This window comes from Lytechinus variegatus, chromosome 17 (assembly GCF_018143015.1).
Source record: "Lytechinus variegatus isolate NC3 chromosome 17, Lvar_3.0, whole genome shotgun sequence".
Taxonomy (NCBI): Eukaryota; Metazoa; Echinodermata; class Echinoidea; order Temnopleuroida; family Toxopneustidae; genus Lytechinus; species Lytechinus variegatus.
The window spans coordinates 4,048,267-4,075,950 of NC_054756.1; the positions used below are offsets into that span (position 1 = coordinate 4,048,267).

The 27,684-nt window shown below is 35.2% G+C and overlaps 1 protein-coding gene across 1 annotated transcript; it reads right to left on the reverse strand.

The window, feature by feature from the left end:
- Positions 1 to 27,641, reverse strand: LOC121431387 (fibropellin-1-like; the record flags this gene model as incomplete). Its single annotated transcript, XM_041628941.1, is given in 43 exon segments — positions 1 to 185; positions 2,206 to 2,316; positions 3,373 to 3,483; positions 4,036 to 4,146; positions 4,801 to 4,932; positions 5,512 to 5,637; positions 6,248 to 6,358; positions 6,859 to 6,990; positions 7,601 to 7,732; positions 8,177 to 8,308; positions 8,456 to 8,587; positions 9,045 to 9,176; positions 9,307 to 9,438; positions 9,735 to 9,866; positions 10,137 to 10,268; positions 10,544 to 10,675; positions 10,887 to 11,012; positions 11,310 to 11,444; positions 11,571 to 11,702; positions 11,963 to 12,094; positions 12,369 to 12,500; positions 12,686 to 12,817; positions 13,073 to 13,204; positions 13,486 to 13,617; positions 13,850 to 13,967; positions 13,969 to 13,982; positions 14,116 to 14,247; positions 14,387 to 14,518; positions 14,925 to 15,056; positions 15,210 to 15,341; positions 15,984 to 16,115; positions 16,545 to 16,680; positions 16,973 to 17,100; positions 17,444 to 17,575; positions 17,828 to 17,959; positions 18,101 to 18,232; positions 18,611 to 18,742; positions 19,292 to 19,402; positions 20,450 to 20,560; positions 20,917 to 21,030; positions 21,976 to 22,092; positions 22,786 to 22,908; positions 27,555 to 27,641. Coding segments are annotated over 43 exon segments (5,358 nt in total), but the record flags the coding sequence as incomplete, so codon positions are not given.
- Between the last annotated feature and the right edge of the window lie 43 nt (positions 27,642 to 27,684).

Consider the following 27,684-nt stretch of genomic DNA (forward strand, 5'->3'; position numbering starts at 1 on the left):
TGATGGTGATGATGATGGCGATGATGATGATGATAGTGATGATGATGATGGTGATGATGATGATGAAAAGGTACGAACAATGTCGGGTAATTGTGAATTTGACGAGAACGTAGTGGGAGTCATGGGCGTCCAAGTAAAATTTGTTTGCGATGACATGTTGGCGTATGTGTCATTCAACGACCATTCTGTAGTTGAAATTGGATGAAATATAAAGATACAACAGCATTATACCTGAGCTCACCGATTAGAAGAGTACAATTACTAAGTGTTGAATAAATGTTGGGAATGACTAATAAGATTCAGATTCACGATTTTTTTTTGCTCTGAGAAAAGGGCAGGGAAAAAGGACTCTATACCTGCCTTGCAATGATTTCAAGCAACCTCTAGTTTGCTTTTTTGTCAAATATATGATACTTCAGTATGTGCTCGTAGACTGATAATCATTATTGTTAAGATGATATTGAATCATGGCAAAGATTCCATTCACAAATTATACGCGAGGGTTCTAATCATTATAAACAAATAACAAGTGAAATGCCTCTGGCCGTCTCACCTGCATCACGCGGTTCAATATAGCAGCAGTGCTGACTTTGAAAACTACTCTAACTCGCACAAGATGTTCAGTGATACATGGTTACTCTTATGTCCACTTTTTATGAACTAGACCAATAAACTTAGAGAGATATGATGGTAATTCAACAGTTACACCCAATTCGGCCAAAGTTCATTGACCCTAAATGAACTTTGACCTTTATCATGAGACCTGAAACTTGCACAAAATGTTCAGTGATACTTGATTACTCTTATGTCCAATTTTAACGAACTAGACCAATAAATTTTCAAAGTTATGATCGTAATTCAACAGATACCCCCAATCGGCCAACGTTCATTGACCCTAAATGAACTTTGACCTTTATCATGAGACCTGAAACTTGCACAAAATGTTCAGTGATACTTGATTACTCTCATGTCCAAGATTCATGAATTAGATCCATAAACTTTCAAAGTTATGATGGGAATTCAACAGATACCCCCATTCGGCCAAAGTTCATTGACCCTAAATGACCTTTGACCTTGGTCATGTGACATAAAACTCACGCAGGATGTTTGGTGATAATTGATTAACCTTATGTCCAAGTTTCATGAACTAGGTCCATACATTTTCTAAGTTATGATGACATTTCAAAAACTTAAACTCAGGTTAAGATTTCGATGTTGATTCCTCCAACATGGTCTAAGTTCATTGACCCTAAATGACTTTTGACCTTGGTCATGAGACATGAAACTCTAATAGGATGTTCAGTAATACTTGATTAACCTTATGGCCAAGTTTCATGAACTAGGTCCATATACTTTCTAAGTTATGATGTCATTTCAAAAACTTAAACTCAGGTTAAGATTTGATGTTGACGCCGCCGCCGCCGTCGGAAAAGCGGCGCCTATAGTCTCACTCTGCTACGCAGGTGAGACAAAAAGCGAGAAGCTGAAAGTAGTGATGATAATTTAATTATCTTCTGGCAATGCTCCCCTATCTCTGGTCGAAAATAGAGGCATGTCAAATATGAGTGTCAAGATATCAAAGAGAAGAAGATTACACCTGAGCATTATGATTACGAATTATATTATGGCGAGTTGAAATCACCATTTTTTTCAAGATCTGAAGTTCACGTGTTCTTATCTTATTATTTTCCTTTGTAGTGAATATCTAAACTGTAAACATTCTGGAAATCAAAGCCAATATGAAATAATATAATGGTCGAACTTGAGTATTATAATTGATCTACATTTGTTAAATATTTCATTAACTGTTTCATCGGATATTCAGGCAAAGTTTCATTACATTCCTTAAATTTTCTTCAAATACTCTATAATACCGATAAAAGAGGAAACAATGTTGGAATTATCGAAATTACTTTTGTTATCATATCATTGTCATGACTTTCTAACCTTATCTAAAAACAAACATGTAAGATTTTATTGATTCTATCAACCCCTCTCCGGGTAAGAGAGAACGAACATATTTACAATATTTACACGAATACACAAACATACATACAAGCTTTACATTTGAAAATAAGCGATAATATATTTAGAAGTCAAAGCTTTAAGAATACCAAACAAATATTACTTGCATCATGATTATATAATAAATGTCTGTTCTATTAATGTTATTGAAAAAGTGAAATTGTTCTCTTTAAGTCATACCCATTTCGCATCTCGTTCCACTGAGGCCTTCAGGACATACACAGCAGTAGTCCAATTTACACTCCTTACACGTTCCTCCGTTTAGACAGGGGGAAGACCTGCAGTGTAGAGCTGCAAACAGACAGTTTATCCCGCCGTGTTACTCGGCATGTTTCTACAGTTTTACAACATGTGAAATACGAGCTATTTTCAAAGCAGAACTCTGATGGGGGTAACTTATACTGTAATACTGCGTAATACGTCATATATTTCAGAATTTCTAGCGTACTGTGAGATATATTTGCCATAAATGATAGGTCTAATAATAACGAATGTATGAATTAAACAGAAAATTAGTAATGACATCGTTTCTCAATTTTTGTATTTGGTTCTATTTGGAATGGAAGTCCTTACTTTGTATAGGAAAAGTAAAATATGGTAAAATAATAGAAGTTGATAATAATAATGTCTAAGAAATCAAATCTGAATCTGTAAGTCAGGGACTTAAAAATGAGCATACGAGAAACTTTCTATGTGCACCAGGGGCCATGTTCGAGGGACAATCTATCTCAGCTAGCCAAATATAAATTTATTTTAGGAAATCAGATGACCAAATAGGTGCCAGATCGAATAGCACAAAAAATGGTTTTGACACTCAATTTTCTGGTTGCGTTGATTCAAGTATTCTGCTTATATAGATAGTCTCTGCATTTTTGTTTTACTTGATTACTATACTTTGTACTATAGCAATATGTCAGGTATGTCTTAACTGTGTTACAAACTGTCACATTGCATTGTATTTCATTATGCATTATTATGTTCACGTCTTGTATATGTATTTTGATTATAATAAATGCAGAAACTCCTGCAAACAATACCCATGCGAAATTCAAAATGGTCATATTGGTATTGTATAAGAAAAGGGGACAACCCCATATTCTCCACTACACTTACTAGAATGGAGTTTTAGTCCAGATGTAATAAGAATTACATTTTCTTATGTGGAGAACTGCAACAATCTATCATCTATGTTAGATATATTTTCTTAATACTTGGTATTATCTTGAAACCTCTTTAACCCCTTCAATGTCATTTCGCTTTTCTTACAGCTTGACAAAAAGATTTTACAAAAATGGGACCGGAACTGGGCCTGTGTCTTTGGAAACCCCAAAAGAATACAATCCTTACGTGTCCTACAACTAAGTCCTGTCCATTCTTCACCGCAAGCGCAGGAAGCTTCTCCATTTTCATGACTGCAAATCCCATCATTGTAACAAGGTTCATCATAACATGGGCTTTCTGAGCAGACGAGTTAAAAAAAGGATAATTAACGGGCAAAAAGATGTACATGTATTAGTGAGAATCATTGCGAGGACGGATTTCAAGCTATCATACACGCCGGTTATGTTGAAAGCACCGATCACCCAAAAGTGTCCCCGAATATAACTTTTTCACCCCTACCATGACTACCCTCCCCCCCCCCCGCTCAGTACGATTTTTTCCTCACCCTGCTACCAATTCTAATTTTCTTTGTCCTCCATCTACTCCCTATAAGAAAAATACTTGTGCTCTCACTGATCATTCGAAGTCATTTTGGAAATGTGTCCAGTGATGCCATCGTCAAAAGTTTCTTCAGAAAATTCCCGTAGCTACATTAACTCTAAATTGTGTTTGATTTGTTTAGTAGGGCAGGTGCATATCAATTCTACGATTTTTAAGGACAAATGTGCATTCAGAAAATGGAAATTCAAACCCTTTATTTCTTTTTTTTAAATAGTTAACGTTATTGTCGATTTTAGTAATTTTTTTTAGTAATGGTAATGATACAATATTATTACAGTTTAAACATACGTTCTGTGCAATTCCTTCCCATCCATTGGTTTGTACACGAACAAGTATAGTTATCACCAGCAACATGACACGTGCCGCTATGACGACACAAGTTCTCAAAGCATGCGGTAGCTGTGTCACAAAAGATACGAAAATAAACATGGAATTAATTAATCTTCATACTCTATCTGTATAGTAAATAGTAGTTTGTACAAGAATAACAATTGGGTAATAAGGAACTAAGGAAGCATGGAAATTACTATCTTTCATGAACGAGTGTGTAATAATTAAACAAGTTTACCCGAACAAAGAGTTGGTTTGAATAACAAGAGGAAAATCAAACAAACAACACTAGATAAATTTCAAATCGGATGTAGAATAAGAAATTTACAATTCAAAGGCCCTGATCAATACCACATAAGGAAACTAGGCCTACAGAATGTATGTAGATGAAAAATATATATGTGGGTGAAAATATGTAAGAATAGAAGATTACCCGAAACTGTAATACGCGCCACATACGGTCGCCTGGGCCTAATAACAAACTAAGGCAAAAGATATTCATTCGAACCAACCCATTCTCAATTTTTGTTATGTTGATATAGCTGACTGACAAAGTGGATGAATATGATTGTCCATCTAACACTGAATCTAAAGAGGGCAACTATTGAACTTTCTTTTCCCAAATTAGGAAGAAATACCACCAAGGTTGGAACTACATTTGACTGGCGGAAGTATTTGGGCTCTATCAAATGTATGGAAGGCCGACCGGCGATGTCTACTTACGGGTTTCACAGTTCTTGCCGGTATATAATTCTGGACATACGCAGTAATAGTCGGTCCCATTCCTATGACATTCGGCACCATGTTGACAGCGGTAGGGCTGGTTCTCATCACACGGGTGCTTCGACTCTGGGACTTCAAAATCATAAAGATAAGATTTACTTTCACATGTGTAAAATAAATCCATTTACTTATAATCTGTTAAATCACTGGAATAACCATATCCTACATCACCCTAGACATGCTAGATGAGTTGAGACTGAATAGATATATCTCCACTTTTTTACCTTTGAGGTTTCTACAATAAGGGTATTGATCTACAATTATCTTACATTTCTGTCATTAAATACTTCCATGACATTGATATATCAGGACAAATACAAAGGAAAAATACCTTGAGGTATAAGAAAATACGACTAATTTCAAGGCATGATGAAGTTAGGTTTAAGCTCTCTTTTCACATCCTACATTTTGTTTGTTGGTTTCATTGTTCACCATGCATAACAAGAAATAAATTGACAGAATATAATGTTACATTGATAATAATAATAATACACAGTGAAAACTAAGCATCAAAACAATGTTTAAAATGCAGAGTCCCTTAAATAGCATCGTATGTTAGTAACTCGTTTTACTAAAACATGGCTCTAAATGAGCATTTATAAAAACCAAAACAAACGAAATTGACAAAATTGAGGAAGCCTATGATCATACTCGGCTCATCGCATTGGAGACTTTGGAAACCTTCATCGCATTCACATTTATATTGTTCAGTGCCATAAGCATAGCTGATCATACATGTCCCATGTACGCATGGATTGCTTCTGCAAGGACCTTTACCTAGAGATACATGAAGATAAAAATGAAAGATCCATCACAGAGATGGAAATTTTTTTTTTGTTTTAGGTTAGGCAAAACGACATAGGAACTTCAAAAGCAACCACCTAACTCCTAAATATACTCATAAAATTAATTACTGTCACCATTCTCCAATCCGGTTTGACTACAAAATGATTATTTTTTTAACAAAAATTTATTCCATTCATAATTAGTTCAAAATTTGTCAAAATATAACATTTATACAAAATGTAGATTTCAAATTGAGACAACGAGGTAAAATAAGCTATCAATGATGGTTCTTCCAACTTTGTACAATTCAGAAGGACTGATATTATAAGCTATAATACGCTTGGAAACATGACATCCCCAATACGACGTTCATTAAAAAGGTATCGTGCAGAGTGGACTTATTAATTTACAATTGATTTGTTTTATGATTAGGGAAGGATAATAAGCAAATTTATTTGAGTATATAATGAAATATCAAACAAGGTATAATATTGAAAGTTCTATCAAACCGGAAGGCAAAAAAAAAGTTATATAAAGAGTCGCTTATTGTCAGAATATTCATGTGGTTGATGGGCTCATGTTATTATTCAGAATTAATTACCATTAGCACATAGCTCTCCGTCGTGCGATTCTCCGCATTTACATGTGAACACCTTTCCGTTTGGTTCGCAAGTTCCTTTGTTCAGACATGGATTGCTAAAACATGGAAATGCTGACGAAAATTGGAGACGAATTAGATTACAATAATTATACATTGTTAGATATTCCCGAAATGTAGTCCTATGCTACTAGCAGCAGAATAATAAGTAGCTGTAGTCTAGTGCCTAGTAGAAGTAGTAGTGATAATAAGGATAGTACTAGTGTAGTAGTAGTAGTAGTAGTAGTAGTAGTAGTAGTAGTAGCAGTAGTAGTAGCAGTAGTAGTAGTAGTAGTGGTGGTGGTGGTAGTAGTGGTGGTGGTAGTAGTAGTGGTATTAGAAGTAGTAATCGTCGTCGTAGTAGTAGTAGTAGTAATAGTACTACTAGTAGTAGTACCACTAGTAGTGGTGGTGGTGGTGCTGGTGGTGGTAGTAGTAGTAGTAGTAGTACTAGTAGTAGTAGCAGCAGCAGCAGAGGTAGTTAAAGTGAAATAGGAAAAGAAGAAGGAGGAGGAGGAGAAAATAAGAATAAATTGGATAAGGGGAAGAAGAAAAAAATGCTCGTGTGTTATTACCTCTATCACACGTCTCCCCGAAGAATCCTGTATGACAAGAACAGTTGAAAAAAGCTGTATCATTGATGCTAGAATCAGGAAAGGTTGTACATGTTCCTCCATTTAGACACGGATTGAAGAAACATGGATCAACTTTAAAAAGAAATGAGAAAAACATAAAAATTGTAAAAAAAATGTTTAAAGTTAAAGGGGTGGTCCAGGCTGAAGGTATATTTATAGCTTAATAGATAGAGTAGAATTCACTAAGCAAAATGCCGAAAATTTCGTCAAAATCGGACAACAAACAGCAAAGTTATTGAAATTAGGTTTATTCAATTTTTTTCCTCCATGAACTAGAAAAATTGGATTGACAACTGATTTAGTGCATTAGATATTTATTGCTGCAACTTATTTCATTATAAGGGAGACATTTTATTAATACAAGTATGAAATAATGAAAAAAATATGATTTCATGTAATAACATAAGAAAATGGAAAGTGGAGATGTGACATCATCAGCTCGCCTAATGAATATTCATGACGACTGTTTTCACAAAATATTGCTATACTTTAAACTTCGATAACCTTATTATTTGTTATCTGATTTTGATGAGACTTTCAGCGTTTTGCTCAGTGAGTTTTACTCTGTATATTAAGCTATAAATATTTTCAGCCTGGACCACCCCTTTAATAACAGAAATATGCAATTCCTTCACAATCATAAAACATTACTGTTCTGTTTACATGTTAAAAGATTTCTCACCTATTTCGCAAGTTTTTCCTAAGAATTCTGGAAGGCACGTGCAGTTGAAAAGAACTGAACCATTTATAATAGAACCAGAAAAGGTCGTACATGAGCCATCGTTTTTACAAGGGTTCGAGATACACGAGTCAACTGTAAAAAAATGGAAATTTGATGAATCAATCATATGGATAAGATCGGAATTCTCAAACCAATATAAGCGATATATTGATGGTAAGGCATTCGAAAACAGAAATGAATTAAAAATCACTGAACTGGCGAATGTAGGCCTATGCAAAAGTAAATTCATGGACATTTCACAGAATCAGCGAGATGTGTAAGATACTACAGTAACAAATTGATCACATAATGGACATGGTGGAAAGAATGATTCCAAAGAAAGATTAAAGTGACATGTAAAACGGATATAATGAGGCAAGATTGTCACAATCTTTTTTTAACAATCATAGACTACGATAACAGTGTAAACTACATAAATCGAGTAAACATTGTATGTCATTTAAACGGAGAAAACATGGTTAAGCAAACTGTATGATAGCACACTTGAGTGTGAATACATGTAATTCATTTTCTTACGTATTTCACACTTTTCTCCAAAGAATTCAGAATGACAAGAACAGTTGAAGAGAGCTGTGTCATTGATGGTAGAATCAGGAAAGGTTGTACATGTTCCTCCATTTAGACACGGATTGAAGAAACACGGATCGACTGCAAAATAAAAGAGAAAAGAAAGTCAAACTGAACCCTTTGTAAAGGAAAAGTTGCTTTGAAATGTTAAATTTACTTGAAAATCTTGGAATCCTGCAAAATATATGTATCTGCTTTAAAACTTGGAGGGTAAAGAAAATTTCTAACCTATTTCACAAGTATCTCCAAAGAATTCAGAATGACAAGAACAGTTGAAAAGAGCTGTGCCATATACGATAGATTCAGGAAAGGTTGTACATGTTCCTCCGTTAAGACACGGTTTGAAGAAACAGGGATCGACTGTGAATATAGAGATGAAAGAAATTGATTTGATGTAAGCAACGAAAGATCTTGGACAATGCGGAAGTTAAAATAATTCTCAAAGGTTTTTGCCACTAAGACAAAAGAATTCAGAATGACAAGAACAATTGAATATAGACGTAACATTATTAAAAGTATAAACAAATGTACATATTTTTAAAATTTAGACACGGACCGAAATAACTTGGGTCAACTGTCAATACACAGATTTTAAAAGAAACGAAGATCAAAGGAGCTAAGTCATATATGTTACAATCAGGAAAAGTTTTACATGTCCCATTTGCATATGTAAAAGGAAAACAAAGAAAATAAAATCAGACCGAACTATGTGTAACGGACTGAAATTGTTTTATAATTTTGAATCCATTAGCAAGTGTTAGAATCCTGACAGGTATACGTCTGCTTCAAAACAATCAGGTAAAGAAAAGTTTCTTACCTATTTCACAGGTTTTTCCGAAGAATTCAGAATGACAAGAACAGTTGAATAGAGCTGTGCCATTGGTGATAGAATCAGGAAAGGTCGTGCACGTTCCTTCGTTTAGACAAGGGTTGAAGAAACACGGATCAACTGTGAATCAAAGGAAACGGGGAAGGAATTCATTATTTGCATAGTCTGGTAGTAAGGAGCTTGACACTTTTGAAGTTTAGATCAATGTTAAGTACATTGTGGCAATTAAGGCAGGAAGCGCAATTCCTACCCATTTCACAAATTTCTCCGAAGAATTCAGAATGACAAGTGCAGTTGAATAGAGTTGTGTCATTGACGATAGAATCAGGAAAGGCAGTACATATTCCTTCGTTTAGACAAGGGTTGAAGAAACATGGATCAGCTATGAATGTAGAGAGGTTAGAAATGAAAGGACGTTGAAAACAGCTGTGCCTTTAACCATAGAATCACGACAGTTGCACAGGTTCCTTCGCTTAGAAACTGATTCGAGAAAAAGACATGGACAACACATCATTTTGAAAGAATGATATAATTCACATGATTTTGTGGTAATTAATTGTTTTAACATACTTGAAAAGTGCAAAGAGAAAGAATGGGTTAACCTGAAAAAGAAAAATGTATGAGAAAAACACAGGAATTTGTCTCAAAAGCAATACAGAAAGGGAAGAAAATCCGTACCTATTCCACACGTCTCCCCAAAGAATTCCGAATGACAAGTACAGTTGAATAGAGCTTTGCCATTGATGATAGAATCAGGAAATGTTGTACATGTTCCTTCATTTAGGCATGGATCGAAGAAACATGGATCAACTGTGAATCAAAGGAAACGGGAAATGATTTAAATATAAGTTTAGTCTGATAGTAAGAAATTTTGGAAGCTTTTATTAGCCTTAAGTATATTTTGGCAATATTTAGTTCGAAAACATATACATAGGACTGGAAAAGAATAAAGAAAAAAACTTTGAAAGAAAAAAAGAAATGACTGTGACAAGGAGCTCGTAGAAAATCAGTCTTTTAAAAGGTGATTAATGGAATGGTTATAACGTAATATAGTGTAATATTTTATTGGATGTTCCGTACCCGTTTCACATGCATCTCCAATAAATTCAGAATGACATGTACAGTTGAATAGAGTCATGCCATCGATGAAAGAATGGGGAAAGGTTGTACATATTCCTTCATTTAGACACGGATTGAAGAAACATGGATCAACTGTTAATATAAAAGGTTTAATAATGAATTGACGGTGAATAGAGATGTGTCATTGACGGAAGAATCATGAAAAGGTCGTTAATATCATTTATATTCCTTAGGTCAGACACGGACTGAATTAAGTGATCAGGTGCATATCATAAAGAAAGGGGTATGATGAAAAATAGTTTTGATTTACATCAAAAGTCTAGGAAATGACCAGGATATGCTTTACTTGAAAATAATGAAAGGCACACGGACTGATTTATGAACAATAAATAGCGAAAAAATGGTACCTGTTTCACATGCATCTCCAATGAATTCAGAATGACAAGAACAGTTGAAGAGAGCTGTGTCATTGACGATAGAGTCAGGAAAGGTTGTACATGTTCCTCCATTTAGACACGGATTGAAGAAACATGGATCAACTGCAAAACAGAATGATGTATTAAACAATATCAAGCCATCGAACGGAAGGGCCTTGTGACGCAGGGTAAATACTTGATTGTAAAAAAAAATCATGAAAATGTTGATAGAATCGTCAGCCACACCCTTATTTAGAATCAGACTTAACAGTATTGCAATGACTAATAGTAATCTGTATAAAGATAATAAAAGAATTAATCGGAGGTTCCGTACCTATTTGACAGGTTTCTCCAAAGAATTCAGAATGACAAAAACAGTTGTATAGGGCTGTGCCATTGATAGAATCAGGAAAGGTTGTACATGTCCCTTCAATTAGGCACGGATTGAAGAAACATGGATAAGTTGAATAATGTAGGAAGTTTCGAAATGAAAAGACGTTGAAGAGAGCTGTGCCGTTAACCATAGAATCACGACAGTTGCACAGGTTCATTCGCATAGATACTGATTTGAGAAAAAAGAACATAGACTAACACATTTTGTGAAGGAATGATACCATTCACATGATTTGATGATAATCACCGGTTTAACTTACTTGAAAAGTGCAAAGAGAAAGAATGGATTAACCTGAAAAAGAAAGAGATATGAGAAAAACACAGGAATTTATCTCGAAGCAATACAGAAAGGAAAGAAAATCTGTACCTATTTCACACGTCTCCCCGAAGAATTCAGAATGACAAGTACAGTTGAATAGAGCTTTGCCATTGACGATAGAATCAGGAAAGGTTGTACATGTTCCTTCATTTAGACACGGATTGCAGAAACATGGATCAACTGTGAATCAAAAGAAACGGGAAATGAATTTAATATGAGCACAATCTGATAGTAAGAACTTTTGGAAGTTTAGATTAGCCTTAAGCATATCTTGGCAATATTTGAGGCAGAAAACGCAACTCTTACCAATTTCACAAGTTTTTCCAAAGAATTCAGAATGACAAGAACAGTTGAATAGAGCTGTGTCATTGACGATAGAGTCAGGAAAGGTTGTACATGTTCCTTCATTTAGGCACGGATCGAAGAAACATGGATCAACTGTAAAACAAAATATATGAAGCAATATCAAACTATCGAAAGGAAAAATCACGCAGGTAAACATTGTAAAATTTACCAAATTGAAATAATACTTTAATCGAGAACAAATGCCTAGAACAGGAAGATAGTGAAGATAAAAAACATGAAAATGGAATAAAGGACTGTGAACAGGAACTCCTAAAAATGTTCCTTTAAAAAGATGATTAATGGAAATGGTTATAACGTAATTTATGGTACAGATTTGATTGGATGTTCCGTACCTGTTTCACAAGTGTCTCCAATGAATTCAGAATGACAAGAACAGTTGAATAGAGCCGTGCCGTTAACGATAGAATCAGGAAAGGTTTTACATATTCCTCCGTTTAGACACGGATTGAAGAAACATGGATCAACTGTTAATACAAAAGGTTTAATAATGAATTGACGGTGAATAGAGATGTGTCATTGACGGAAGAATCATGAAAAGGTCGTAAATAACATTTATATTCCTTAGGTCAGACACGCATTGAATTAAGTGGTCAGGTGCAAATCATAAAGAAAAGGGTATGATGAAAAATAGTTCTGATTTACTTAAAGGGTCTATGAAAACACCAGAATATGCTTTACTTGAAAATAATAAAAGGTACACGTACTGATTTATAAACAATAAAGCGGGGAAAATGGTACCTGTTTCACATGCATCTCCAAAGAATTCAGAATGACAAGTACAGTTGAATAACGCTGTGTCATTGACGATAGAGTCAGGAAAGGTTGTACATGTTCCTCCATTTAGACACGGATTGAAGAAACATGGATCGACTGCAAACAAGAATTTAAACAATATCAAGATATTGAACGGAAAGATCTTGCGACGCAGGGTAAAAACTGGAGAGGATTGTAAAATGTACAAAGAATCGTCAACCACATCCTTATGTAGAATCAGACTTGTAACACAAAGATTAAAAGTAATATGTATAAAGGTAATAAAAGAAGAGGCTCCATACCTATTTCACAGGTTTCTCCAAAGAATTCAGAATGACAAGAACAGTTGAAGAGAGCTGTGTCATTGACGATAGAATCAGGAAAGGTTGTACATATTCCTTCATTAAGACACGGATTGAAGAAACATGGATCAACTGTGAATACAAAGAGGTTAAGAATGAAATGAAGTTGAACAAAGATGTGTTTCTTTGATAAGAGATTCAGGAAAGTTCGTACTTTTACCATATTTGTAGATTCCTTCTGCCAGACACGAATAAAAAGGGATCAACTACATTTCGTCAAGAAAAGGCTATTTGAATAAATTAAACGGAAAGACCAAAATAATAAAGCACTTCCAAACTAAGAACAGACGTAATCATTTCAAAAAATTAGATATCGCTAAAATCCACCTGTTTCACATGCATCTCCAAAGAATTCAGAATGACAAGTACAGTTGAATAGAACTGTGTCACTGACGATAGATTCATGAAAGGTTGTACACCTTCCGTCGTTTAGACACGGATCAAAGAAACATAGATTAACTGTGAATACATACAACGGGAAATTGATATGATGTTAACAATAAGAACTTAAAAGGTTTGGGAGTAACAGGTCAATCTGAAAGTATGTTTTGGCTAGTCAGGCAAAAAGAGCAATTTTTCCATATTTCAAAAACCTCTCCAATAATTTAAAAATAACAAGAACAGTTGAAGAGAGCTGTACCGTTGATGATAGAACCAGAAAAGGTTGTACACGTTCCTTTTATCAGAAATAATGTCTTTAAATATATTTAAGAACTTGAGGCAGGAAGATCAGTTCTTACCTTTCTCACAAGTTCCTCCAAAGAATTCAGAATGACAGGTACAGTTGAATAGAGCTGTACCATTGACTGTAGAATCTGGAAAGGTTGTACATGTTCCTCCATTAAGACACGGATTGAAGAAACATGGATCAACTGCAGAAACGAATGATATTTGAAGCAATATCAAGCTATCGAAAGGGAAAGTCTTGTAATGCAGGGTAAAAACAATATCAATAGCTCGGGAACAATTTATGAAGAACTGGAAAATATTTTAAACTAAATCAGTGGTGAAATTAGAAAGGCATGTAATCGAAAACTTTATATGTAATGATTCGAAAGGTAATGGCTTACAAAGTAATTAAACAATTCATGAGAGGTTCCGTACCTCTTTTACATGCATCTCCAAAGAACTCAGAATGACAAGAACAGTTAAATAGAGCTGTGTAATTGATGATAGAATCGGGAAAAGTTGTACATGTTCCTTCATTTAGGCACAGATTTAAAGAAACATGGATCAATTGTCAGAAAGAAAACAAATTGGATTATTATTGAGTAAATGTAATCAAGGAAGTGTCTTTAATTTAATTCTAAGAACTCAAATAGATGCTGTATCTTTTTCAAAATAACTAGAGTAAAGAATGGGATTCTCACCTATTTCACAAGCATCTCCATAGAATTCAGAATGACAAGAACAGTTGAAGAGAGCTGTGTCATTGACGATAGAATCAGGAAAGGTTGTACATGTTCCGTCATTTAGACATGGACTGAAGAAGCATGGATCAACTGTTTGTCAGAATAAAAAAAAATGATACGAATAAATGCTATTAAGGAAATGACCTAGGCTCTAGTTTAAGTTTATAAACTCGAAAATATAAATATTGGATCCTCTTGAAATAATTAAAGTAGACATTAGGATTCTTACCTTTCTCACAAGATTCCCCGAAGAATTCAGAATGACAAGAACAGTTGAATAACGCTGTGTCATTGACGATAGAGTCAGGAAAGGTTGTACATGTCCCTCCATTTAGACATGGATTGAAGAAACACGGATCAACTGTAAAATTGAAAACATAGGAATGAAGAATTGAAAAATTGAATTTTCATTCTAGCTCAATCCGAATAAATGTTGAAAGAAGGCTTGGTGTTACCTTTGGGCACAAATCGATTCACGAAAGTGTGTAAAGAGATAAATATAACATGTATAACTTCCTATCAGGGAAGGTGTGAGGGTGACTTGAAAGGGCAAGAGACTTCGGAAATGTAAATAGAAGGAGTTAGTTTTTTTCATTCTACCCTCTGATTAAATAATTAAACATGTTTATTTTACCTTTATTCCTCCAACTATCGGTGTATTTTTTTCTCGTATTGATTAACTCAAATACATGTAGATATAAGTGATACATCCCACTCCACCATCCTTATTCTACAAAATAGGCCACGATCACGCCACCTTTTCTTACCTATTTCACAAGTTTCTCCGAAGAATTCAGAATGACAAGAACAGTTAAATAAAGCTGTGCCATTGATGGTAGAATCAGGATATATTGTACACTTTCCTTCGTTTAGACATGGAGTGAAGAAACACGGATCAACTGTCAGCGAAAAAAACAAAAGTTGGATATAATTTTGAGTAAATGTTATCAATGAATTAAGTATCTTAGACGTTACTTAGGTTACGTTTAAAAAGTAGAATATACACATGTTGTATCTTTTTAAATTACAAAAACAAGAAATAGGAATCCTACCTATTTGACAGGTTTCTCCAAAGAATTCAGAATGACAAGTACAGTTGAATAGAGCCGTGCCGTTAACGATAGATTCAGGAAAGGTTGTACATGATCCTTCATTTAGACATGGATCGAAGAAACAGGGATCAACTGAATGCCGGAAAGAAAAAAAAACATTTTGATATAACATGAGTAAATTGTATCAAGAGAACGTCTTAGACTTTAGTATGAGTTTGAAAATCGAATATACATATAATCTATCTTTTAAAGGACAGGTCCACCCCAACAAAAAAATGTTTCAAAATTTCGCTTAATTTCACAAAACAGTTATATGCACATGCGGGTCGGTATGCAAATTAAGAGACTGATGACGTCATCCACCCACTATTTCTTTTGTATTTTATTGCATGAAATATTCTAAATTTCTCCTCATTGTCATGTGAAACAGAGATTAATTCCTCCCTATACATGTGTGGAATTGTGGTTCAGTCAAGTCGGTCCCTACAATCAAATCTGTAAAAATAAAATATTGTATATTTCAAACAATAAAACACAAAAGAAATAGTGAGTGATGGACATCATCAACTGACTAATTTGCATGTCACTGAGTTGGGCACTTCACTGTTTTATGAAAAATAAGCGAAAATTTAAAATGCCACAACTTTCTTTTCTTTTGATTTTGATGAAATTTTCAGTGTTATGCTAGTTTGATTTTTTTCTCTGTTCAAATCAAGATTTTGCTGAGGTGGACTTGACCTTTAAAAAGAAACAAGTAGAGAATAGTTTTCCTACCTATTTCACAAGTTTCTCCAAAGAATTCAGAATGACAAGTACAATTGAATAGAGCTGTGTCATTGATGATAGAATCAGGAAAGGTTGTACATATTCCTCCGTTTAGACACGGATTGAAGAAGCATGGATCAACTGTTAAAAGAAATAAACAAATCAATGGATCTAAGAAACTAATTAAGAACGTGCGAAAAATATAATTTTGTCAGGATTTATAATACGTATATATATTATATATATATATATTGGATTTCAAGCTGATTCAATATGATTGTGTATGAACTTTACCAAAAATGACGTTTTGGCTCAAACAACTAAGGCAAATCTTCAAGAAATGAATTCCCTACCAGGGCGGGTGGAATAAAGATTAAGCGGAAGTCATATCAAAGGCAACCTCATTTTCTTTTAATTGCTTGATTCTTTGACTCGGCCCTTTGTTTCCATTATACTTTCCCTTTTTTCCGTCCTTTAGCATGTCTTCATTTTCTCATATATTTATCGTAAAAAAATCATGTGGTCTTTCCCTCCTAGCCCTATGACTTCGCTTCTTTTTTATTTTCTTACCGATTTCGCATGTATCTCCAATGAATTCAGAATGGCAAGTACAGTTGAACAGGGCAGTGTCATTGATGATAGAATTAGGAAAGTTTGTACAGGTTCCTTCATTTAGACACGGATCGAAGAAACATGGATCAATTGTATGTCAGAATAAACAAAAAAATTATACGAATGCTCTTAAGGAAATGACCTAGACTCTAGTTTAGATTTATAAACTCGAATAGATAGATAATCAGTAGCGTACCTAGGATTTTCCACAGGGGGGGGGGGCAAATCTTCCGCGATTCAACTTCTCGTCAGGAGGGGGGGGGCAGGGATGGGTACCTTGCATGGGTTGTGACTCGTCAGGGGGCAGTTTGCCCCCCGTAGGTACGCTAGTGTAAATAATGGATCCTCTTGAAATAATAACAATAGACATTAGGATTCCTACCTCTCTTACAAGATTCCCCGAAGAATTCAGAATGGCAAGAACAGTTGAAAAGAGCTGTGCCATTGATGATAGAATCAGGAAAGGTTGTACATGTTCCTTCATTTAGACACGGATTGAGGAAACATGGATCAACTGTGAAGTCACAAACAGCGACATGTAAAATTTAAGAGAAAAGGACATATAGAATTGAAGAAAAAAGAATCATTTTCATTCCCAATAGATGTCGCAGGAAAAAAGGTTATAAGTGACGTGCAAGGTTATCATGAACTACATGTATATCATTCGTATAATAAAATAATATGGAAGTAACATACAATTCTTTATTTCAGCCATATCTTTAAACAGTTCATTACGCTGTTTTTCAGCTTTTTCCTTTTTCCTCCTCGGCCAGATACAACTCAAAGAGTTATGTTTCCTACACTCCCACCCTTCTACCACCCAGACATTGCCCCCCCCCCCCCGCCCCGGTTCTTACCAATTTCACAAGTTTCTCCAATGAATTCAGAATGACAAGAACAGTTGAACAGGGCAGTGTCATTGATGATAGAATCAGGAAAGGTTGTACATGTTCCTTCATTTTGACACGGATCGAAGAAACATGGATCAACTGTAAAACAAAACATTTGAATCAATATCAAGCTATTGAAAGGAAAAATCACGCAGGTGAACATTATAAAATGTACCGAATTGTAATAATATTTCGATAACATATACCTAGAACTCGAAAAGAAAGAGGAAAAAATGAAAAAAAGAATAAAGGACTGTGAACGGGAACTCTAGAAAATCTTACTTTAAAAGGTGATTAATGGAAATGGTTATAACGTAATTTATGGTACAGATTTAATTGGATGTTACGTACCTGTTTCACAAGTATCTCCATAGAATTCAGAATGACAAGAACAGTTGAAGAGAGCTGTGCCATTGATGATAGAATCAGGAAAGGTTGTACATGTTCCTTCATTTAGACATGGACTGAAGAAGCATGGATCAACTGTATGTCAGAAAGAAAACAATTTTGGATATGTTATTGAGTAAATGTTATCGTCATTGATTTAGTGTCTTAGACCTTAGTTTCAGTCGAATAGATAAATACTGCATCTAACATGACCAAAGTAAGGAATGGGAATCCTACCTATTTCACAGATTTCTCCAAAGAATTCGGAATGACAAGTACAGTTGAAAAGAGCTGTGCCATTGATGATAGAATCAGAAAAGGTTGTACATGTTCCTCCGTTTAGACAGGGATTGAAGAAACATGGATCAACTGTGAATGGAAAGAAATAAACAAATTAATGTATTCAGGAAATACTGTTAACAAGACGAATAAGCTGATTCAAAATGAGTATTATGAACTTAAAGACGTAAATTGAAATTTTGACTCAAACATCTAAATAACTTTCTTACCAGGCATACCAGGGCGAGTGGAATAGGAAGACGGGGTCATGTAGCTGACAACGTCATTTTCTTTTCAATGCAAAACATTGTTTTACCAATAGCTTGGTTCGACGATTCAGCCCTTATCTTTCATTACTATACATTCTTCTTCTGTTCTTTACTCTCTCTCTCTTCATTTTCAAACATTTTTAACGTGAAAAATCATAGGATATTCTTCCCTAGATCTTTGGCCCCGCTTGTTCCTTACCTATTTCGCATGTATTTCCGAAGAATTCAGAATGACAAGTACAGTTGAATAGAGCCATGCCATCGATGAAAGAATCGGGAAAGGTTGTACATATTCCTTCGTTTAGACATGGCTTGTAGAAACATGGATCAACTGTGAATACAAATGGTTTGAATTGATATGAAGTTGAACAGAGCAGTGCCATTAATTACAGTAAAAGATAGTGAATGTTCCTTCATTTAGTCACGAATAAATGAAACAGTCATCAGCCACAGTAGTATAAAGGATAACTAAGTAGAATTGACACATCATAAATGAAATTTTAAAATGAATTCCTGGTTATCGTGTGATAAAGTTGTAGACGATAGGCAAAGAAGCGATATGGGATATTTCTTAACAAAAAGGGTTCCAACTGATGTGAAAATTTTGGCCTATATGTTGAATCACGTTATTCAACGGATGATCCAGGAAAAAATAAACGCCATATTACTCTGAGTTATGAAACCTTACGAAAATTTTATTTCATAGTTCCAGCTCAAACTAAGACCAAGGCAAAAAAAACTTTATGACTCATTTAAGAAATCCGTCTAAAGATCATCTAAAATATCGTGTGATTCCCATCACCATGATCACTGCTTTTTCAATCTAAAGATTTACTTTCCGCGAGATCTCAAAAATGTTCACAAAACATGAGTCATATACCTATGTCACATAAGCGACCAATCCATCCGGGGTCACAATGACAGTAAAACTGAGTACCGTTATTATGACAAGCTCCATTCTGTGAGCACGGATTGGTTTCGCATGGATTTGCTAGAAGAAAAAAAACGAAATATGGAACAGACAAATTGTCAAAATAGAAAGGATTAAAAAATGATTGACTGTGTCTCATTAATTTCATGCAACTTTCATTTTTCATTTATTGTTTTCAAATACAAAAAATAACAACGAAAGTACATAATACGTAACAAAATATTTACTAAAAATGTGAACGTTTTATTTTCTATACCATCACGATCTAAAATGGTTGCGAAGGTTGCCACTAAAAGCTTAGCTTGACTGCGTGTTAAGCTCTCTTAATGTAAGAGTACAGGTGCGCGCAGATTGGAGGGCGTGATGAGGAGATACAAACACGAAAGCGATTTATGCCTACTGAATGAATCTTTAAGCACAATATATAGAAATTCTTTGTTACAAAAATGGCTTAATTGAGCAGGAACCGCATATAGGACTGTTATGTTCATACATTTCGTGTGAATCGCGGTGTATGCATAGGCGGCGGAAGCGGGGGGGACGGGGGGGACGTGTCCCCCCCTAAATTTGAGGAGGGGGGGGGACGGTCCCCCCCTAAATTTGCAGTTGATGACCTTTTTTTTTTTTTTTTTTTTCTTTTTTTTGCTTGTCAATTTATTTTCCTATGCGTCTCCCCTAAAATTTTTAGGTTGAGAACCTTTTTTTTTTTTTTTTTTGCTTGTCAAATTTTTTTTTTGGGTTGTCCCCTCCTAAAATTTTTGGCTTCCGCCGCCAATGGGTGTATGTACTGTGTCTACTTGCATCTTAATCATATTAATCGACGTCAGTTTGAGCTTACATCATATATGCGCCAATTTGCGAAGGTAATGCTTTGAGTTAAACGCTATATATGGTGGACAAAAATATATTCTCGAAGTTAATAAACAATGTAATGTATCATTACAGCAACTTGGGAATTCTCAGTGACAAGGAAGCCCTCAGCCAATCGGATCAAAATATTTCACTAGCTTATTACAATCTATTTCCTTCGACAATGAAAGGAAAACCCCACATGAAACACCCAACAATATTTTTTCAAACAACAGTTCAAAACTGAATCGTACTTACGAATATCACACCGCCTTCCATCCCAACCAATAAAACAGGTACATATAAAGGTGTTGATGAAATTCTCACAGTTTCCAGCGCCGTTGCAAGGGTCTGGATTGCAATGATTGACTGGTGAATTAGAAATAAATAATCCCATTATCAAACTCATTTATTAAGTACATGAAAATAGGGGAGGCATCATTGTCATGAGGTAATGATCAATTGGGTCGGATAAGGGGATCGGTTAAAGGATAGGGCAAGAGGGAATAAAACATACCATCAAACATTACTGAAGAGTTTATAATTAATAGAAAGACAGGACAGGGTCATTTCATATATAAAAAAAAACTTTTTTCACAGACATGACAGAGGTAATATTAACGATGACAGTTTATTGCGTTATCAAAAAAGGGCATATCACCTGTCAGTTCGGGAAGGTGATTGCTTCGGGTGACTGTAGCACATTCTAGTTTGAGAATACCTACCTATTGAACAATACTCTCCTAAGAACCCTTGAGGGCATGTACATCCATTGAACGCGCCATCATTAGTCTCCACACACGTTCCTCCGTTGAGACAAGGGTCACTATCACATTCACCTATGGGACCAATAATATTGAGGTTTCTTAATGTACAGCATGAATATGTTAAGAAGTATGTTAAAAAGGGTGCATCCAGGATTTCTTATACTAATACGACTGCGGCTACCACCACCACCACTAGTCCACTACGATCACTTTATTTGCCACTCAATCAATCACACTATTGCGAGGTTAACATTCCATATTGACGACCCCTGTGTGACTATTACTACCTTTATCAACATCTTCATTACCATCAACACCACCACTACCATTGTTGCCCACTTTCTCCAACTGCATTTTATTTTATTTTTATTTTTTTTGGGGGGGGTACTTACTCTCAACGGTTACACTTCGTAATTCCGAAACAAGTAAAATGTTCGTTAATCCGAAAACGTAAAAGAGTTCGTTAATCCGAACATTTGTGGCGTTATACGAAATAAGGATCGATGTTCCGAAGGTTCGTTAATTCGAAAACGAAATGAGGTTCGTTGTTCCGAAGGTTCGTTAACCCGAAAACGAAATAAGGTTCGTTGTTCCGAAGGTTCGTTAGTCCGAGAACGAAATAAGGTTCGTTAATCAATTCGTTTTCGGACTAACGAACCTTCGGAATTACGAACCTCATTTCGTTCTCGGATTAAAGAACCTTTGGAATTACGAACCTCACTTCGTTTTCGGACTAACGAACCTTTGGAATTACGAACCTCATTTCGTTTTCGGACTAACGAACCTTCGGAATTACGAACCTTCGGAAATACGAACCTTCGGAATAACGAACCTTCGGAATAACGAAGCTTCGGAATTACGAATGTATGCGCTCTCAGCTACCCCCTGCTTCTCGTTTCTACTGCTACTTCATCTATTGTTGCTGCTGCTAGTCTTCTAGTCTATATAGTGATTAAACCCAATAAATCCAAGTGACGTCTTCAGAATATTAAAAAACGAAAACCTGCTGAAACTTACCGATGTCGCAATTAACGCCTTTCCAACTCCCCGTACAGATGCAAACATAGAGATTTGGGTTGGTAAATGAGAAGCATTCACCACTATTCTGACAAGGCGTGCTCAAGCAGACATCCCCTGTGGATTGAGGGAAAAAAATCATTTAAAACAAATATGTCAGCAAATGTTTTCAAAAAAAGAATTCATTTTAGGGATCGGTCATAGCAGCTATCAGAGATTTAATGATTAGTGAATCATTTGTCAAACTTGATATGTAGTAATACCTCCCTAGAAAATGTAGCGTAGAGGACTCCGTGGTGATATTATTCGTAATCTGTCTTTGTCTTGTCATCATGACTAGACATAGACAAATATGATGAAAAAAATCAATACGGAGTCCTCTAGGATGTAGAACATGCGCATGTGTGGAATAGTTTTAAAGCAACATGAAATAGCTTTGACCAGTGTTTGGTAATCATGGCAATGTTAATCGAAAGTGAAAGTGGATGTGAAAAAAGTAGCATAAATCGACAATATCCTTAATATTTTCCAATTCGATTTTTTAGGGACAAGAATATAAAATTTAAAATAAACATGATAAATGGTCCAAGAATCTTGGGTCTTCTCGCTCTAGCGACGTTTACTTGAGGCCAGCGACTTGCCAATGATGACTTGTCCTTTTCTCGACACATTCTTGCCTTAAATTGTGTTTCATTTGCGTCTTAAATTATTACTCAATCTCGATTCACTTGAACATGTCCATAACATTGTTCATATCTTTGACACTCTTCATGTACGAATGTGGTTGAGGCAATCAAAGGCTTCACTTACCATCCCCACAGCTTGTACCAGAGAAGCCTGCTGAACACGAGCATGTGTACTGACATCCTGCAGACCGCCTACAGACCCCGCCATTTAAACAAGGGTTAGGATCGCATGGTGGCGTAGGACATACTGTGTAAAGAGATAAGTTGAGTTGTCATATAGACAAACGAACATTAAAGGTTCGTTCAGTTCTAGGAATGTTCTCTCTTGCCATATCTCATTCAAGCCCCTTTCACAATTGGCGGTGCGACAGCACAACCGTTGCGATTGTGTCCAACGTATATTGTGACCAAATGATCGCAAGAGAGACTGTGAAAGCCCCTTTACGCGAATCGTTTATGTAATGTAATCGTAAATGAATTTCTTTTGTTGCAGCAGTGCTTTGTTCTGAATCATTCGAAGTGTAAGAGTAATTTCGGTATAAAAGGGAAGCGGATACTGCCAACTGTCGCAAATCACGTTCCATATACAGGGGCCGCGGAACGGTTTTCAAAGTAGGGGGGGGGGGGCTGACCATGCAAAAATCACAATTGTATCTTCATGTTTACGGTTTTGTACATGGTTTTGGAAAAAAAGTGATGGGCTGAACCTCCCCCCGATTCCGCGGCCCCTGAGAAAGTCAATCAAACTTACTTCTTCACATTACCTACACATTAGCGCTCACATAAAAGGCGAAAGCTAACATATTACTAGACATTTTAGAAATTACGAATATAAATAAAACCATTTCTAAGCAAGAAATAATGAATTTAAATATACGTATGAAAAAACATATTCGAACATAGTAACTGTCGTAGAATATATTTTAAGATGGTGAATATTTTCATATGAGGCTATACTAACAAAATAGCATGAAGAATGAAGAATACAATTCAATTTTAGTTTCATGATTGTCAGTGAGACATGTAATATTGATGAAGTAAAGATTGACAATATATTCTTATGTCAAGTCCATCATCATCATCAACAACATTATTACCATCATCACCATCAACATCACCGCCACAACTACATACAATGACCATTGTCATCACCATCATCATTATCATCATCATCACCACCATCATCATAAACATCATCACCATCATCATCATCGTCATCATCATCATCATCTTCATCCTCATCATCATCACCACCATAATCATCATCATCACCATAATCAACACAACATCCCCCATGACCATCATCATCACCACAACCACTACATCAACCACCACCACCATAATAGTCCAGGATAGAAGAGGCATAACCTTGTTTTTTTATATATACAATATTTTTTGATGGTTTCTTGTCAATTCGAGGGTGCTGATTACGAATCTGAATGATGCCACTCGTGTAACCTTGAGCATTTTCCGCAAATTGGCAAAATCCAATATGGCCGCCAAAATATGCAAATTACCCATAAAAATCCTAAAATTGTCCGCACATTAGCTACGAAATGTACGAAATTGTGTGGCAGGAGTGAGATACTCCCTGAAAAAACAATTTTTGACAAAATATTTATTTTCCTCATATTTAAAATGGCCGCCATAGTCCATTGTATACTATATTATGTACGATATGAATATGGAAAACTAGCTTTCACAAAAGTGAGCACTAAACCGCAAAGAAATCGCAATGTATGAACGAAGTGATATATGCAAATCATTGTTACTAAAGAGATTATGTCATAAATGGGAACATTTCTGCATTTTGATGTCTAAAATGGCCGCCACTGGCCCAAACAGTATTGCGTACAATGGCAATGGGGGCCAAAAAATTCACAAGAGTGATCACTAAAATGCATATTATTAAGATTAAACGAGTGGAATACTGACTAAAACATAATTGTTAACGAAATATATTATCAATATGCCATGTATGTGATGAATGTTGTATTTAGATATTCAAAATGGCTGCCAAAGGCCCTAAAAGCATTATGCACAATGAGAAAGAGGGGCAAAAAAAATCACAAGAGTGATCACTAAAATGCATATATATGTGATAAATTCATGGGATACTGTTTAAAAACGTATTTTCTAACGAAATACATCATTCAGGTTTAAAGTTTGTGTTAAATACTGTATTTTTACTTTCAAAATGGCCGCCAGAGACATTAACAGTCTTATGCACAATGCAAAGTGGGAAACCAACATTCACAAGAGTGAGCACCATAAATGCAGATATTAGTGATCTATGAGTAAAATATTGTCTGAAAGCATGATTTCTATTAAGAGATATCATTTATTCTGCCAGTTAGGTGATAAATACTGTTATTGGAAAATCAAAATGGCCGCTACAGGCCCTTAAGATATTATGCACAATGTGAATGGGAACAAATTATTTCATCAGAATTTGGCTTTGCTTGGCCAAATGGTGATGTATGAGTGAAATATCGTCTGAAAACATGATTTATGACAAAATATATCATCTCTTATGTAATTTATGTGATAAATACTGTATTTCAACATACAAAATGGCTGCCATATGCCCTTTTTGTGAACATTATTTGTCTACACTAAAATTGTATATTATACGATAAGGGCTTATGTTGGCCATTTTCAATTTAAAAATGCAGTGTTTATCACCTTAAATACACAACATTATGATATATCTCGTTAGAAACCATGGTGTTAGACAATATTTCACCCTTGCATCAGAATTCACAATAATAGGCAATATTTAGAGTCAAACAAAGCCAAATTCTGTCAAAATTATATGTCTAATGTTACAATGTACATAATACTTTTAGGACCTATTGCAGCCATTTTGGATTTCAAAGTACAGCATTCATAACCTCCACAACCAATATGTGATGTATTTAGTTAGAAATCATGTTTAAGACAATATTTTTACTCGTATATCACAGTCATATGCATTTCATGATTCTCACTCTTGTGAAAATTAGTTTCTCCATTCGCATTGTACATGATAAATATAGGGATTATGGCGGCCATTTTGAATGTCAAAATACAGCATTAATCACATAAATTACATAAGATATCATATATTTTGTTATAAATCATGTTTTCAGACGATATTTCACTCATACATCCCCAATTGGCCAAGCAAAGCCAAATTATGCTGAAATAATTTGTTCCCATTCACATTGTGTAATATCTTAAGGGCCTGTAGCGGCCATTTTGATTTTCCAATAACAGTATTTATCACCTAACTGGCAGAATAAATGATATCTCTTAATAGAAATCATGCTTTCAGACAATATTTTACTCATAGATCACTAATATCTGCATTTATGGTGCTCACTCTTGTGAATATTGGTTTCCCACTTTGCATTGTGCATAAGAATGTTAATGTCTCTGGCGGCCATTTTGAAAGTAAAAATACAGTATTTAACACAAACTTTAAACCTGAATGATGTATTTCGTTAGAAAATACGTTTTTAAACAGTATCCCATGAATTTATCACATATAATATGCATTTTAGTGATCACTCTTGTGATTTCTTTGCCCCACTTTCTCATTGTGGATACTGCTTTTAGGGCCTTTGGCAGCCATTTTGAATATCTAAATACAACATTCATCACATACATGGCATATTAATAATATATTTCGTTAACAATTATGTTTTTAGTCAGTATTCCACTCGTTTAATCTTAATAATATGCATTTTAGTGATCACTCTTGTGAATTTTTTGGCCCCCATTGCCATTGTACGCAATACTGTTTGGGCCAGTGGCGGCCATTTTAGACATCAAAATGCAGAAATGTTCCCATTTATGACATAATAAATGATATATCTCGTTAGTAATGATGATTTGCATAATATTACTTCGTTCATATATCGCGATTTTTTGCGGTTTAGTGCTCATTTTTGTAAAAATTAGTTTTCCCTATTCATATTGTACATAATAGAGTATACAATGGACTATGGCGGCCATTTTGAATATCAGGAAAATAAATATTTTGTCAAAAATTATTTTTTCAGAGTGTATTTTACTCCTGCCATACGCTTCCATGCATTTCATAGCCAATGTGCGGACAATTTCAGGATTTTTATGGGTAATTTGCATACTTTGGCGGCCATATTGGATTTTGCCAATTTGCGGAAAATGCTCAAGGTTACACGAGTGGCATCATCCAGATTCGTAATCAGCACCTTCGAATTGACAAGAAACCATCAAAAAATATTGTATATATAAAAAAACAAGGTTTGGTCAAGTTTCTATGGGGCCTATCCTGGACTATAATGACCATTATCCCCATCGCCACCACCATCATAACCACTGTGCCATTTTATCGTAACCATCACAACATAAGTACCGCCCAGATTTAATATCAAAACGATCCTCACCAGCAATAGCAACGGTTTCATGATAAACAACATCATCTCCCATCACTGAAATCGTCATCGAAGCCGTTTTCATCATCCAGTATCATCGTCATCATCACCAAATGAACAACCAAGTCTCAGCCGTACTTGTGCCTTGAATTTATGATCGCAATTAAGTAACATCATCATTCCTCTCATTATCGTACACTCTAATAACGTTTGTTACCACCGGCATTGTCGTTTTCCCTCCCATGTTGTCATCACATCCATCTCGTCATCATCGTCGTCATCGTATGTTTGATAAAGCAACGGATTTCGAGAGATAAAGTCGAATGGTATTGTTGGTCATACAACACATTAGGTCATCCCCTAATACACATCAATACCAAGTGACCATATCGATGATATCAAAGAATATTGGAGAAAAACCATAAAACATCTGAATAAAATCAGTTGTACCCTCCCAAACATGCAATTCATCTTAAGAAGAAAAAATACTTACTTTGTGTTCGTCCTATTGTAACCATGGAAACAAGTATGGATGGTAGAATGAGGTGTTGCGATGTTGCCATCTCTCTCTAAACCAGCTAATACTGAAGTTATCCGATCCTACAGTCCTACTTGTCTCCATG